Source organism: Falco rusticolus, chromosome 4 (genome assembly GCF_015220075.1).
Source record: "Falco rusticolus isolate bFalRus1 chromosome 4, bFalRus1.pri, whole genome shotgun sequence".
NCBI lineage: Eukaryota > Metazoa > Chordata > Aves > Falconiformes > Falconidae > Falco > Falco rusticolus.
Genome location: NC_051190.1, coordinates 21,066,478 through 21,080,375, shown reverse-complemented (window position 1 = coordinate 21,080,375; position 13,898 = coordinate 21,066,478). Strand labels below are relative to the sequence as shown.

Genomic DNA, 13,898 nt, shown 5'->3' with positions numbered 1-13,898 from the left:
AAATATTATTCTTCACTTTTAGACAAGGAGGAAGGAGAGGGAGGCAGCAGAATGCATTTCCCCTGCTTTGCCCTCGTCTGTTTATGGCGAATTACAGTTGAGCTAGAATAGGAGGTGAAATAATCTTCCACTCACATGAACCAAAACCTCATGAATCCTTCCCTGATCTGCATCTGGGGCAGCACAGCTTTATGCTGCTGTGAGCTATTGAGAGTAAATCTTTTTGCCTGCCCTTAATGTTTCATGTAAATGTACCAGGGATTTCTTTCTGCCTCGTATTAACCTTTACAACTTCATCATGGCACAGCCCACATTTTCAATCTGAGTTTTAATGCAAAATATCTTTATTTGCTGAGGACGTAATTCAGTGAAGGTCACTGCAGAACTCCAATCATTTTTTTAATCAGCTTAACGTGAACTACATTTTCTATCTCCAGTAAAGGGCTAATAGACTTCATCTACAAAATACATCTGAACTCCACCATGCTCTGTAAAAAATATAAATGAGGAAATTAGTCAATCTGCTTACCATAGACAAATAATTGACCTCTTGCAATGTTTATTCCTCGAATGTTTCCTGCAATGCACTCGTAAGAGCCTTCATCTTCTTGCTGAACATCTGGGATTTCAAGAACTCCTTTGTTTTTGTTGTGTTCGATTTTCTTTGTCAGTGAGTTTCCATCAGACCTCTTCCAGCTAATACTAGGGACAGGACTAAATAATTATATTTCATTAGAGAAAAAGAGAGAACATTTGTTATAGCAGAGAAAAGATAATGTAAAATCCTTTCATAAGAGTAATAATATTTTAAAGAAGAAATCATTCCTGTTTCTAAGTGTGACATACAGAGGTTCACAAGACTGAGATTTTTTAACCTGTCCAATTTATTTAGGGGTGCAAATCCAACAGTGGGATGAAGTCCTCAGTCAATTCTGTGATTGCTTCTTAGGCCAATTTGGATTTTCCTCACAGTGACTCTTACTTAGCGCTCAAACCTCCTCTTAAACACTGTGACACTGAAGTAATGACTTCGGAAGTCCAAATAAACACCATAGAAGCACTGAATTATTGACTGGTTTTCAGAGCAAACAAATTCCCCGTAGCATTAGAGATATTTTCTCATCTCAAAATACAAGATATTGGACAACAATCTAAAGGACCTGAAAATACTAATAACTCTAAGTATAAAAAATAGAAGCCAGCGCAGAGGAGGGCAGACAGACAGCTGAGCAAGGAAGCAGAAAGCATGAGACACTGAGGCTGAAAGGAGATCGAGACAAAAGACAGCATTTCTTGTTTCATGTTTTTGTAGCTTTCTATCACATTCATTTATATTTGGATCAATGTATTCTATACAATAAAAAAACAAACCAGTCAAGTGGGAAAGCAGCTATAAATACTTCTTGGATTTCTGATAATATCACAAACCATACAAGCCTCACTTTCATGATCTATTATGTCACCAAAACACTTTGAAATATTAATAGTCTTGGATTTCACAGTTGCTTTCTGTTTCTGCAAAGTTGCTTCTTCTAAGCAGATGAACAGTTATGTTTTGAACAGCTTTTTTACAGAGGCTTTGGCTGAATACTGACTTCTTTTCCATTGGAAGTAACATCGACAGCAAACACTCGGTACTGAACCTGAAAACATAACTTTCATGGAAATTCAAGAGGCATGTTGCCCTTGTCTGCCAGTCTCCAAGGTCCCTGGCCTGCAGCGCTGACTTACAAAGTGTTTATTCCTTTTTAGTAGAGGCTGTAACTGCTCACACTTTATTTAGTTCCCTGGTTCAAATCCTTGTTTAGCGACCACAGAAATAAAGTCACAAATACAGAATGGATAAATTACTTAACACAAGAAAGTTTAGGCTTAATTGAGTCTGTGTGGCTGTGATGTTCACAAGCTCACCCAAAGCCAGAAGAACCATGACCTGGGAGAAGCACAACTACTGAGCAGATCAGACTGAACAGCTAGGCAAGTGTTAATAGGGTAACAACAGGATAATGTACACCTAGACTACCCTAACATTCAACAATCCCATAAATTTGCTTAGTTCTGCATTTAGGCTTGAAAGATAGGACAGATGTGCTAGAAGCCTACAAATGTTTTCCTCATGTTGGTGGGAGTTCACCTGGGCAAGAAAACCTCTGAGCTGCCCTTCCCTCTGCTCTGTAAACCAGAAAATCATGGTCTTCAGACCACAAATTTAACCGAGCGACCTCTAAGAGCCATTTAAGCACCATAACTTCTCTAGCTACTTTACATTTTTCTAGCATAACTGAACTGCCTCTGAAAATGGTTTGGAACTATAAGCAATGTGCTCCAGATTTTGGTGTTAGCTTTGCACTAGTATGTATATACAAGGATAACTCATACATACACAAGTTCTGAGTCTTACACGACCCCTCTGATACAGCTGAAAAATGTACTGCAAATGAGAGAAACTGGAACATGCCAGACATCATTAACCAGTGAAAGAGCTGGAAAGAGCAACTGAGATTTTATTCTTCTATTTCCCATTTTGGTGCAATATGTAATTGTTTAAATTCCAAATCTTTTTAGATGACAGTAGTTGTCATCACCACCTTTTTTAATTGCCCTTCACTATGAGACCAAAACCTATTTCAAATGCAAACTTGTTTATTATTCCTTACTAGGAACTTTACAAGAGTTTGTCTCCTTCTCAAATGCACCGGTTGGTCTCTTGAAAGGTGCTGTCTCCTCCAGAAACCCTGCATAACATTATCCATGCAGTAAGCCAAGTTACTTTTAGTTACTTAAAAGAAATGCAGCTCTAGTGCAGAGCAGGTCTGTCCCACAATCACCGTGCTCTAGTCAGGACAACAGCCAGAGGTATTTTGCAGCCTTGCAGCAGATTGATACAAATTGTTGATGACACAAAGGAGAGCATGGCTGGCTTTTAAAATGCTATTGCATATTAAACAGTGGGTGAATAGCTACTGTATAACAGAAGCATGCAGTGCACAGAATGCCAGAAGCATTTAAGTACTTACTTTTAAGGCATCTCTTCCGGATATTTTTTTTTTTTTTTTTTGTGTAACAGAGATCAGAGGAAACTAACAGCCATATAGGAGAATAAACCCAACAATTAGATGCACTCATTCATGCTCTGCTGCCTGAAAGTGCTTCACATAAATATTTCCTATTCACTTAGCCATTTGTTTTCTCTGAGTACTGACTATTCATGAATAAGGAAAGCCTACACTGACACCAAGGCCAGAGGCAGGGCTCTGTGGAAAAAGGCCCCTTCTGTCAACTTGTCAAGTCAAGTTTACCGAGGTTTGAGCTGAAGATGCTGTCCTGTTTTCCTTACCCATGCCACATACTTATAATGACATCCTTGGGGATGTTTCAAGGCAAACTTGCCTTGTTTTGGCCAAACACAAGGGTGTTTGAAATGTGCTCCCTCTGATGTGAACTGTAGCAGGATGACATAGAAACCTTAGAGTTTAGTTCATCAACTTGGCTGTGTTTAAATGCATAATTGCAATAAACAGATAACAGCACTTTGTTCTCCTGCCAGGGAGTCTTGCATTGAGTGGCCTGGTTTTATCAGCAGAGGGAATTCATTTGTCAGGACAGCTATAGGTTAAATGAGCAGACTGCAGGAGGATCCATAGCTCAGCTCTGTGCCATCATCCATAGGAAGGACCTTCATTATCATAGCAGCTTGAGAAGACATGCATTTCTTCATTGACTTTGCTGACACCTCATTAACACAGACTTTCCAGCATTTTCAGTCACTGTATTCTGCAGAATGCGGGTTTTTTGGCTGGTTTCGCCTTCTTCTGATGTTAGTTTACATTTTTATAACCAAACCTCTTAACAGTGACTATTACTACAGGCCACATGAAAACTTTCAAGGTAAAAAAACCCCTCCACTTACATGTCAAGTTTACCTTAATGAAATTGCTTTTTTTAACAAATTATCTATTTTACAAGTTGATGCTTTAAGAAGTGAAACTGTCCTTTAGGTACAAATAAATGTATACAAAACCTAGTTTAATAAATACAGCCTTATGAATTTTTGTAGGATTAAACTGCATAATCATATTCTATTGAGGGCCAGTACCTGACATTGCTACATAGGCTAGTACCGTCCCATGCAGATTTGGGGTGGTCCTGCAGCTGGTGGGTGTTTTTTCATTCAGTCACTATCAATAACCAGATCAAAACAGATAACTGCTTGGGGCTAAAAAGTTTTGGAATATATAAAGAAACAATGAGTACACTTTTTAAATTTATTACACTTCATAGACAAAGTCTTGCTTTCACCTGAGCAAATAAGAAAACAGTGCATAAATATGAGAGTGTCTTTGTACATAAATCTGCAATTTATTTGAAACCTTCAGAGCATCTAGGAGTACTAATTTAATTTATATTCTACCATACAGGCAGCAGAATCACAAAACCATAAGTTACTAACTCGGAAAGAAAAGGCGATGGAGAATATTTTTCGGTTGGTGACAAGTCTTGTCACACTGAACATGAAATTAATTTGTCTGCAGCATTACAGCCCGCACCAAGATGAAGGTTCTAACTTTTTGCAGCAAAGACTCAGCAGGCAGGTGATGCATTGCATCTGTGCCTCATCTTTTGTCCTGTGGATCTGAGGGCACTTCACAATAAAATTAAATCTACAGCTTCAGCAATGAAGACCATGCCTAGTTAAACAAATGAGACAAAGCTGAGGTTTGAAAGCTGCTGTCATGTCTGCATCAACTGCTGACACAAGGAAGAATTAAGATCCAAGGGGCACCATAATTAAGGCGCTCAGGCTTCTAATCAGCTTGATGTATCGCTTGGGAAACAGCAAAGCAGCAAAATTTCCTGAAACCTGGTATTGTGCCTCATTCTCCTGTGGTCACAAGCCACTCGACTAATGTAAGAGAGGATCTTTCAGAGCTGCTTGCTCGTCCCTTAAAGTACAAATCTCAAGGTATTACCTCTATCAGGAACATGGGCTGAAAATAGCAAACCACTGGCAGAAGTCCTTCATATATATATGGTTCTAGAACACCGCAATGGATCTTTTTACAGCCTCCTACATAACCTCCTTGAGAATATACTAGAAGAGCTATCTAATGAAGACATGAAGCCTGGTATTTTTATGTAAATGTAGATGGTTATTTGGAAACCCTTTGTAGCTCTGTGATTACCTACTTACACTAACAGCCTCTAAAAAAACCCTTCCCTGAATACATTTACAGGAGTATCTGGGGCCTTTCTATGAAAAGTGAATATTCTGTTTTGAAAGAAATCCTGTTTTATATTATTCACATATGCTCTTTACAACCTCAGCTGGCAATGGCCCATCTGCAGGGATTCCAAACTGCTTATTTCCCTATCTTTCAGAAAAGAATGAAGAAATATGTAAAACACAGGCACAGTTTAATAAATATGTACACCAGACATGGAAACTACTTTGTTTATTTTCATTACAGAAACTACTCTTACTTGTGCAACAGGAAAAAGTTACTTTGGAAGAAATCTACAGAAAGCAGCACAGTAACTGAACTGAACATAACTCTTTCCATGGTACTCCATCCCCTCAAAGACATAGTGAACAATAATTTAAGATATATGGCATGATTCATATAGCTTGATCCAAAACCTGACTTCTAATACTGGCACACTATTAACACTGTCAACATAATGAATATTAGTGCAGAATACAAAACCTCATTTCTTCTATTAAATTGCCACAGGCTGCAGCATTTGAAACAGTCAAACTGCTGTTTCATATTTCAGTTTTCCTTCTTAAAGAATTAACTACAAGGTGCATTTTTTGCCTCTTTAGATTCCTCATGCCAATCATCAGATACTCTCATGCTGCTTACATTCTTTTTGCCCAATTGTATTTCCATCACAGTGGGGACTAATTTACTTCTCAAAATCTTCCATTCATGGTCTCTCTTCTACAAAATAGGATTCAGAGTCAAGAGCTGGCCTGATCAATTTTGTCCATTCGGGATCAATACCTTCAAACCTTCTTTCCAGGAACAAATACGGACTCTTTGGGCCCCTTATATTTATTTTCCTCAAAACAAGCAAGAGTTTGATTGGGCTACAAGACCATTTGTCAGAGTCAGTCATTACATTTTCATGGAAAATGTAAAGAGCTTTGCAACAGAGCTAGGTGGAATATACCTGCCTCTGCGTCTCCCACAGCCTGGCTGAAGGAGAACTTCTTCGGTGGCTTTGAGCTTCCCCAGGTAAAACAGCATCTTAAAACTCGACCACAAGTCTGGCCTCTTGTACTGGCATTTTAAATGTGGAAGTGCTTTTTGAGCAGGGTCCAATACGTATGATTTGCTGTTCCATATAGAAAAGAGATGCTATTTCTCTAAATACCATAAAAGTACTATCATTTAAGACGTTCGGAGACCAAAACCACAGCAGGTTGCCTATAATCTGCCTTAGATGTGAAAGATTTCTGTTATTCAAAGTGCAGAGGTAGTAGCAGCTGACAGCATTGTCTGAACCAGTGGACTAACAGTATGAATATAGAAAATTATGGATAATGGGAAAGCAGTTCTGAAATCCGAGAGATAATAACCGTTAGTGCTTGTGGCAGATCAGAGGTATAGCTCAACAAATGTGGAGCTGAACTGATTTTAACATAAACAGACAATAGTAGGGGCTAGAGTTTTAGTGGAACTTAGGTATCTAAAAGTGCAGATGGCCACACTGCTGCATTTATGTGTGCCTAACTGCAATTGTAAACAGCTGGAGGTAGGAAACTTCAAGCTTTTAACAATACCACTGATCACCTAGATACCTTTAGAAATCTGGCTTTATCTAATAAGTTAAGAGTACTTCACCTGCAACCTGTTTCTATTGCTTTATTCACATATAAACGCCAGGTCTCAAATAAAGCTTTTTCACTGATTGACAGGCTAGTGAAAATGTGGTTCAAGGCTCTGTTCAGAGAGGAAAAAAGCAGACTGAAAACAGTACAGTTCTGTATGAGACACCTAATCTATCAAAAAAATCTAGAGGGGAAATTCTCCAGCAACACCACTAAAGAGCTTTTATGCACAAACAGCAGCTCTCAAATGCACACTAGATTGGATGCACGTTAGCAACATGCTATAAACAAACTTGTGAAGAATAGAGTTCTGCCCATAGGTCACTGGTATTTATGCAGCAGAACTCCAGGGAAGTATGGCAGCACTGGTTGCAGCTGCAGTCCTATATATGAAGAGGAGAATATATATCAAAGCTGCATTAACCCTCTCAGCCATTCGATTTTCTAAGCACAGCATAGAAGGTACTGTGCTTGCTATGAGATTTCTTTATACATCCTATCAGCACACCTCTTTTTTTTTTTTTTTTTTTTGTCCTTAAGATGTTCTCAGAATGGAAAAACTTGCGTGCCACATTAACATGACCCATCTTTACCCCTTCAGAAGAAGGCACTGTTTTGTACATATAATTTACTCTGTTTTTGAAATGCTTTTCTGCAGTCAATGTATCATTGTTAAACACTTTCCATGCAACAGATGGAAATATGAAATGACAACTTGAAATGTAAAGCCTGCACTGACTCACACACAATTAAGGAGGTATTTAAAGAGAAGTAGCTTGACAGTATTTGGAAAGGAAAATCAGCTTTAGCAGAGTGTTCCAGTCTGGTACTCATTTTGGGCCAAAAATATGCATGTGCCTTTGAACATGGCTCTATGAATATTCTTCATTCTTAATAAAAATTAGCCGTAAGATTAGTTTATATAAAAATCTCATCAGAAAGCAAAGCCATTTCCCATCTTATTAACTTTATTTGCTTTATTTTTCTACTTCCCAGCGTAGGTTCCAGAGGAACATTTGATTAATTTGTGCTGTCTGCAAGTCAGGCTTTTAACCTCTGGGAAAGCTCTAAACACTTTAAAAGCTTACAGCCTGAAAATGGATTGTCAAAGTGAACTTAAACTAAATAGAGGTCAACAATCTAAGGTTATTCTAGCTTTTCCAGGGAAAACTGATCCTCACTGGAAAGACAAGTTTTTGTAGGCTGGTTATGCTCATTCAGTTAACTATCTGCTCTTTGAATACAGAGCACCCCTTGCTGTCTGAATGCACTACTGCTTCTGTAAATGAATACAACAGCGTAAGCAGCCCAGGAAAAACATGGACTACCAGAAGCCTAATAGATTTGTAGATTTTAGGAGGAAGGGCTGCTGCTAGGGCTTCCCAGGACTCCTCAGCATCGCTTTGGAGAAGAGGGTGCCGAGAGCCACATGAACCTGTTGGATCCATTCTAGACAGCCTGTGTGCTCTCAAACCACATCCTGTTTCCCCAGGTTTCATTCTTAACCACAATGCCACACAAAAACATTCCTCTTTTGACACTGATCAGATGTGAACTTGCAGTTACACTGAATGCTATAACCTGAAGCCAGGTCTCAGACTTAAAACTACTCCCAAGGAGTGTAGTCTTTGTTCTGACTTTCCCTCCCCTCCCTTCCTCCCACCACTTCAAGCTGCAACCAAGTCATCTTCAGTTATGATACAGTTTTCTTCCTCATTTCCTTGGGAACACATTGTGCAGAAACAATCAAACCAAGATAAGGTTAAAAAAAAGTTTTATGAATTCAAATTCTGACCAAAAATATTCTACTTTGCAAATTATAAAGAACCATTGTTTCTCTCTGTGCTTACAGTGTCAGAACGCACATTTTAATAAAAGACAAAAATCTTACTTTCCAAGGGCAAAGCATTCCAGTTTAACAGATGAGCCCTTCGCTGCATATGTTGTTTCTGGAAAATGTACTTCAATCTTTGGTTCATACTCCCCCATCACACCTGTTGAACATCAAAACAGCTAGCACTCCAGTTGAGCCTCAGACCTGTCTAGTACAACAGAATTTCAGTGTAAAGGAAAGGATGGCATTAATAATGTTAGAGCCTTTGCATTCCACCTGTGGCAATCAACACGTGATGTCTACGGAGCAGACAGCCTGTGGGGTGAAATTCAACCCTATGCTGAAGGCTTATGTGAAATGTGTTAAATTTTATGCATCTAAGAGTTGAAGAGCATGACTTCATGCAAGTTCCACATGTACATGTGTGTTGTGCATTAAGATTTTTAGAGATGATTCAGGGTTCGCACCTCTTAACAAGTGGTGTTAACAAGCAATGCCTTTAATATTGGTCACTTCTCAGGACACAGGATAAATACTGGCTGCAAGACAGTTTATGGAATTCTGTATCCAAAACACGGAATTCTGTATCCAAAATACCAGTCAAACACTTAAAACTGAACCATCCAAACTTGAGCTCCATGAGAAAGGCTGATGTAATTAGACTCAATAATCACATTTGAAAATCTGGCAGAACACCTGGTAAACCACAGATAATCCAGTATCAGTTTAGGGCATTTAATTTTCCAGGGGGTGCTTTAGCAAACTAAACTTTTAGCTGAACTTCTTAAATGTGCATGCATCTTTCAGCATAACTCACTGCAACAGGAATGACTGATATGAACCAGATTATTCTCCTGAACATCACATCTTTGCCCAGATCCCACACTGAAAATAAACCAATTCTTATTTTATATTTAACAGGGATCTGGCTAATATTACACATAGAGTTTGCATCGTTGCCTTAGAGACTGCCTGTTTAGGACCTAATCCAAGGCCACCAAAGTGAATGGAAGAAGATAAAAAACCTGATAGAATGAAAAGAACTGAGAAAAGAAATAGCGATGCAAAGCAAGAAAACAGAAAAGGTCTAAAACATTTACAATTATAATTTGTACCAAATTACCAAGTTTTGAGCTGGGGAACTATAACTTTGGTTTGGGCAATCTTACTATAAGCAGCACAATCTCATAGTGGAACTATTACTCTATAATGCACAGTTGAGTTATTTATCCTAGAAACCTAACTACACAGACATTTGTTACTGATTCTCACCAGTGCTTCACAAACAATACAAGTATATCGCAATTTAGGTCAGCAAAGTTGCAAAACAAACTTTGTGTAAAGTTTTCCCAGGTATATATTTCTCACTGTGAACATTTAATTAGAAGTGTTGCCAGAAAGGTATTTGGTGTATGTGCAGGTGAGTTTCTCAAATCAATGAATCATTTTGAACCAGCTTTCCAGATTTAATATTTGAGCTACACCTGGATAATAAACATAGAAAGCTTTGCCAGATTTAAACCTCAACACAGGCATCCGTAAGATGAAAAACATTAATGTACCATTTGACATTCTCTTGCTATTTTTCAATTATATTGAGCACTGCTTTCTTAGCATATGTTTATCTCATCAACCCTGTGCTGACAGTTTAAATCTCATTTCAAACCAGTAGGAACAGTGGGATCATGTCCCACTGCACAGCTTTTTCGTGGGAGCCTTTTACCTCCATAAGGATGTATAGCAGTATCAATTCCCAATAAGTGGAGACGGCCCGGTTAGCATAGGGGTGCATGCTTGTAGCCTAGTGTGCCCCAGTAACTTACCATCACTGCGGAGAGTGAGAGGAGTGGGTGGCCCCCGCACACTTTGCTCTGCTTTCGAGTTAGTTACAACACAGGTGTAATTGCCCACGTCCGACGGCTCTACTTTGGCAATGTACAGATTACCTGTTTCTTGTGAAACAAAGCGGCGACTGTCTTCCTGAACATATAAAGTTTTATTGTTGAAGATCCATGTATAGGACAAGCCTAGAAAACACCAGATACATATTATGCACTCTTCCCAATATAAACTGCTTCCCACTAGTGCTTAAGTGCAATATTGCCAGTTGAAAGCACAAGTCAGTTACAGGGCAAACCACTGGGGATGCACAAATTAGCAAAGGCAAGGTAAGCACTGCTTTAGTTTTAAACTCATTTTAAGCCACTTCAGAAGGTCACAAAAGTTTTTGTCCCCTGTTACTTCTCATTTTCCTTCTTAGCCTATTTTTAAGTAGGAATGGCAGTGCTGCAACACCATGAGAAAGCTGTTTTAGTAAATAATTTCTACTTAAAATACTTTCCCTCTGAATTAATTGCTGGTCATTGTTACAGCTCCTTTCTCCACTCTGAATATGGAAAACAGAAACTGGTTACATGGAGCTTTATTATGAGATTCTCAAGAAAGGAGAGCTCAATTGCACACTATATTTTGGATATTATTTAATATTTGATCCTTTTGTACATCTGACCCTTCCCTCCTTATCTTCCATACCTGCTTCCATTTTGCTTCTCCTGTTCTGACTTCCAAACCCTTTTCTGCCCTCTTCTTCCATACAGTGTTTCATAATGCATACCTGAATAATGTATGTCTATAGTCTAAGCAACTTAAAACTAATTTATCTGACTAGCCCATCCTGGAAGGGCAGATTTCCACGTGAGCTTACCATCTAAGGACCCTGCTTTTAGGAAGGGCTTTTTGCCCAAGCCTTGTAACACCGCTATCAGCACTGCAGCCAGCTGGTTCAGTGCTTGTAACACAGTGAGCTGCAGCACAGGTACACCCAGGGTGTCCCGCCAGCCCCACGCTGCGGCTGCTCCGCACCACTGCCAGTACCCAACAGCGGGAGCAGGACTGAAATTCTGTCTTTAATAAGACACAGTAAATCAGAAGTTTCAAAATCTACCAGTTTAGCTTTCCTTAATTAAATGTATAATTCATAAGCTAACAGTGTTCTGCCAACAGCTTCATTTTTACACATTTCCCCCATCAACAATCCCATTTGAAAAAAAGATTATTTACGTTTCTTCCTTCCCCCCCCCCCTTCACTTACAACGTGGGTTCAGTATGGTAATAAGTCTGCAAACTCCAGTAGTTTTGTGCAGTTTTACGTTATCATCTTCTAACATTTTAGGACTCTCATTAGAAATGATGCATCTCCAGGGAGCAATCAATGACACTTTCTATACTTGGCAAAATCCTGCAATAGGCTCTGTTTTACTGCAGCTTAATGCTAAACTTTTTCCTGAGGTACAGTAGATGCAACAATTCTTACATAGTATAATACAACACATGTAGTGTACATATATGTGGGCATACACACAAGGTAAAAGCGCTGTGTTTTCACAATCACACGCCCACGTACTTTTAGGTACCTGGTTAAAGTATCTATTTACACAAGAAAATCTGGAGATGAGTGGGTTCTTTCACAGGGAGCATCAGCCTATAGCTAGATATAAGCCATGTAGCCATGACGGCGTATATCTTCCAAAGACATACTGTATACATACTGTTCTTGTCTCAGGCACAAGTCTGATGACTATAGTCTAGCTGAACAAACAGACCAAAGAGACTGGTGTGGGCAAAACTCTGGTTTCAACTCATTTTTTGAAGTTCTCTAACCTGCAAGTTAGGGACTACACAGAAAATGCTGAAGATTTGCAGGGTAAATACTTCAATCTATCTTCTATTAAACACTATGTTGTAAACTTGGGATTTTTGTGGAATAAATGCCTTGGATCTGCAGTCTTTTCAGATTTCACAATAACATCTGAGAGCTGGTACCCTGACGTCCCTTTTGCAAGAACTGGAACCCTTGCTTTCCTCCTCCTACACACCTACACAAATGCATATATGGGTTTACATGCAACAAAACTGCTTGGAGTGGTTGGACCTGATAGTTGGGTGCCCAGGCTTCCATGACAGCAGAGTGTACCTAATGAGAAATGAGTAAATTTTAGTAGCAAGGTTGGTGCTGGCAATTCCAGGGTTGAAGAAAGTGCTGACCCACTATAACCAGTGTACCTGCTAAGACACCAAATGGATGGCCACAATGGACCATTTTATGGCATGCAATCAAAAAAGAGATTCCTGCTGTAGGACCTGGTGACGCAGCTAAAGTCTCTATAGGACAGAGTATCCAAATCCTAATAAAACTCTATTAAAGCCAACTTTATACTACACAGACATTCTTCATGAGGTCAATCTGTGAATTAATTCATCAGTGAAAGACAGTCAGTCCTTTTCTGTCCTGGTTTCAGTTCTCAGGTGGTTCCAGCTGACTTCATCTTCCAAAGTTTCCGTTACTCTCTCACTGTCTGTACTCCACCATTGCCTTAGGGCCTATTGATGAATTTTCCCATTAACCGGGAACAAGTGCAGGCCCTTCTTTTTCATATTTAAATCATTATCCCGCCAGTATAAGGGATATAAACATGACCACTCTTCCAAATACAGGTCCATCATCACCAATCTGCAGGCCGTTCTCGCCTAGAGCCCAATTCAGCTCCACTGAACTCTGTAGAAAACCCCAATTTTAATTGACTTCAACAGGATTTGAATGAAAACTCAAGAGAAAGGAACCAAATTTGTAGACCAAACTTTTTTCTCTTCTAAGGCATATCTTAGACATTACATACCAGGAGTCTACCCTACACTCTTTCTTTTAGAAAGTAACATCAATAGATGTAATAGGTTACAAATCTGAAGTTGCATTATAAAAGAAGCTACTGTTACTTAAATATTTCCATTTTGGGTCACTTTGAATAAATCAGATATGTAGCAGACCCATTAACAAGCAAAAGAAATGAGGAAAGGCCCATGCTATCACTTCTGGGGTTACATCCATTTGCATGAGTAAATCAGCAGCCAGGAAGAATCTGGTGAAGGGGATGCTGAACAGAAGGTAGTAGAGGCATAGAAGACAAATTATAAAGAGATAGTAACCTGCTAATTAAGTCTAGCTTAAATGAACTTGAAAATTGCTTCTGCCAGCTATTTTATGGAAGAAAAATAAAGTTACAATTATTTTTTAGTTTGGATGTGGGGTATTTTTCATTTAACCACAGGATTTCTGAAACCAGTAGTGGTTGGGATCACAATTCAACACATCCATGACAGTCTCAGAGTTACCGAATTTCAGAGACTGTTATAAAAGGGCTTCAGCATAAAAGTTCTTACACAAGTCTTAGC

The 13,898-nt window shown here is 39.0% G+C and overlaps 1 protein-coding gene across 4 annotated transcripts in view; it reads right to left on the bottom strand.

The window, feature by feature from the left end:
• LOC119147583 (contactin-6-like) overlaps positions 1 to 13,898 on the bottom strand; it is a 149,197-nt gene that overhangs the window by 47,845 nt on the left and 87,454 nt on the right. For 3 of the 4 annotated variants that reach the window (XR_005104083.1, XM_037386805.1, XM_037386803.1), the window contains exons 6-8: positions 10,493 to 10,696; positions 8,727 to 8,829; positions 530 to 714 (exon numbers count right to left, since the gene is read on the bottom strand). Coding sequence is in view for 3 of the 4 variants with exons in the window: in XM_037386805.1 (XP_037242702.1) it covers positions 530 to 714; positions 8,727 to 8,829; positions 10,493 to 10,696 (492 nt within the window). In the remaining variant the exon portion in view is untranslated. The remainder of the gene's footprint in view (positions 1 to 529; positions 715 to 8,726; positions 8,830 to 10,492; positions 10,697 to 13,898) is intronic. The other variant, XM_037386804.1, reaches the window with a different exon arrangement.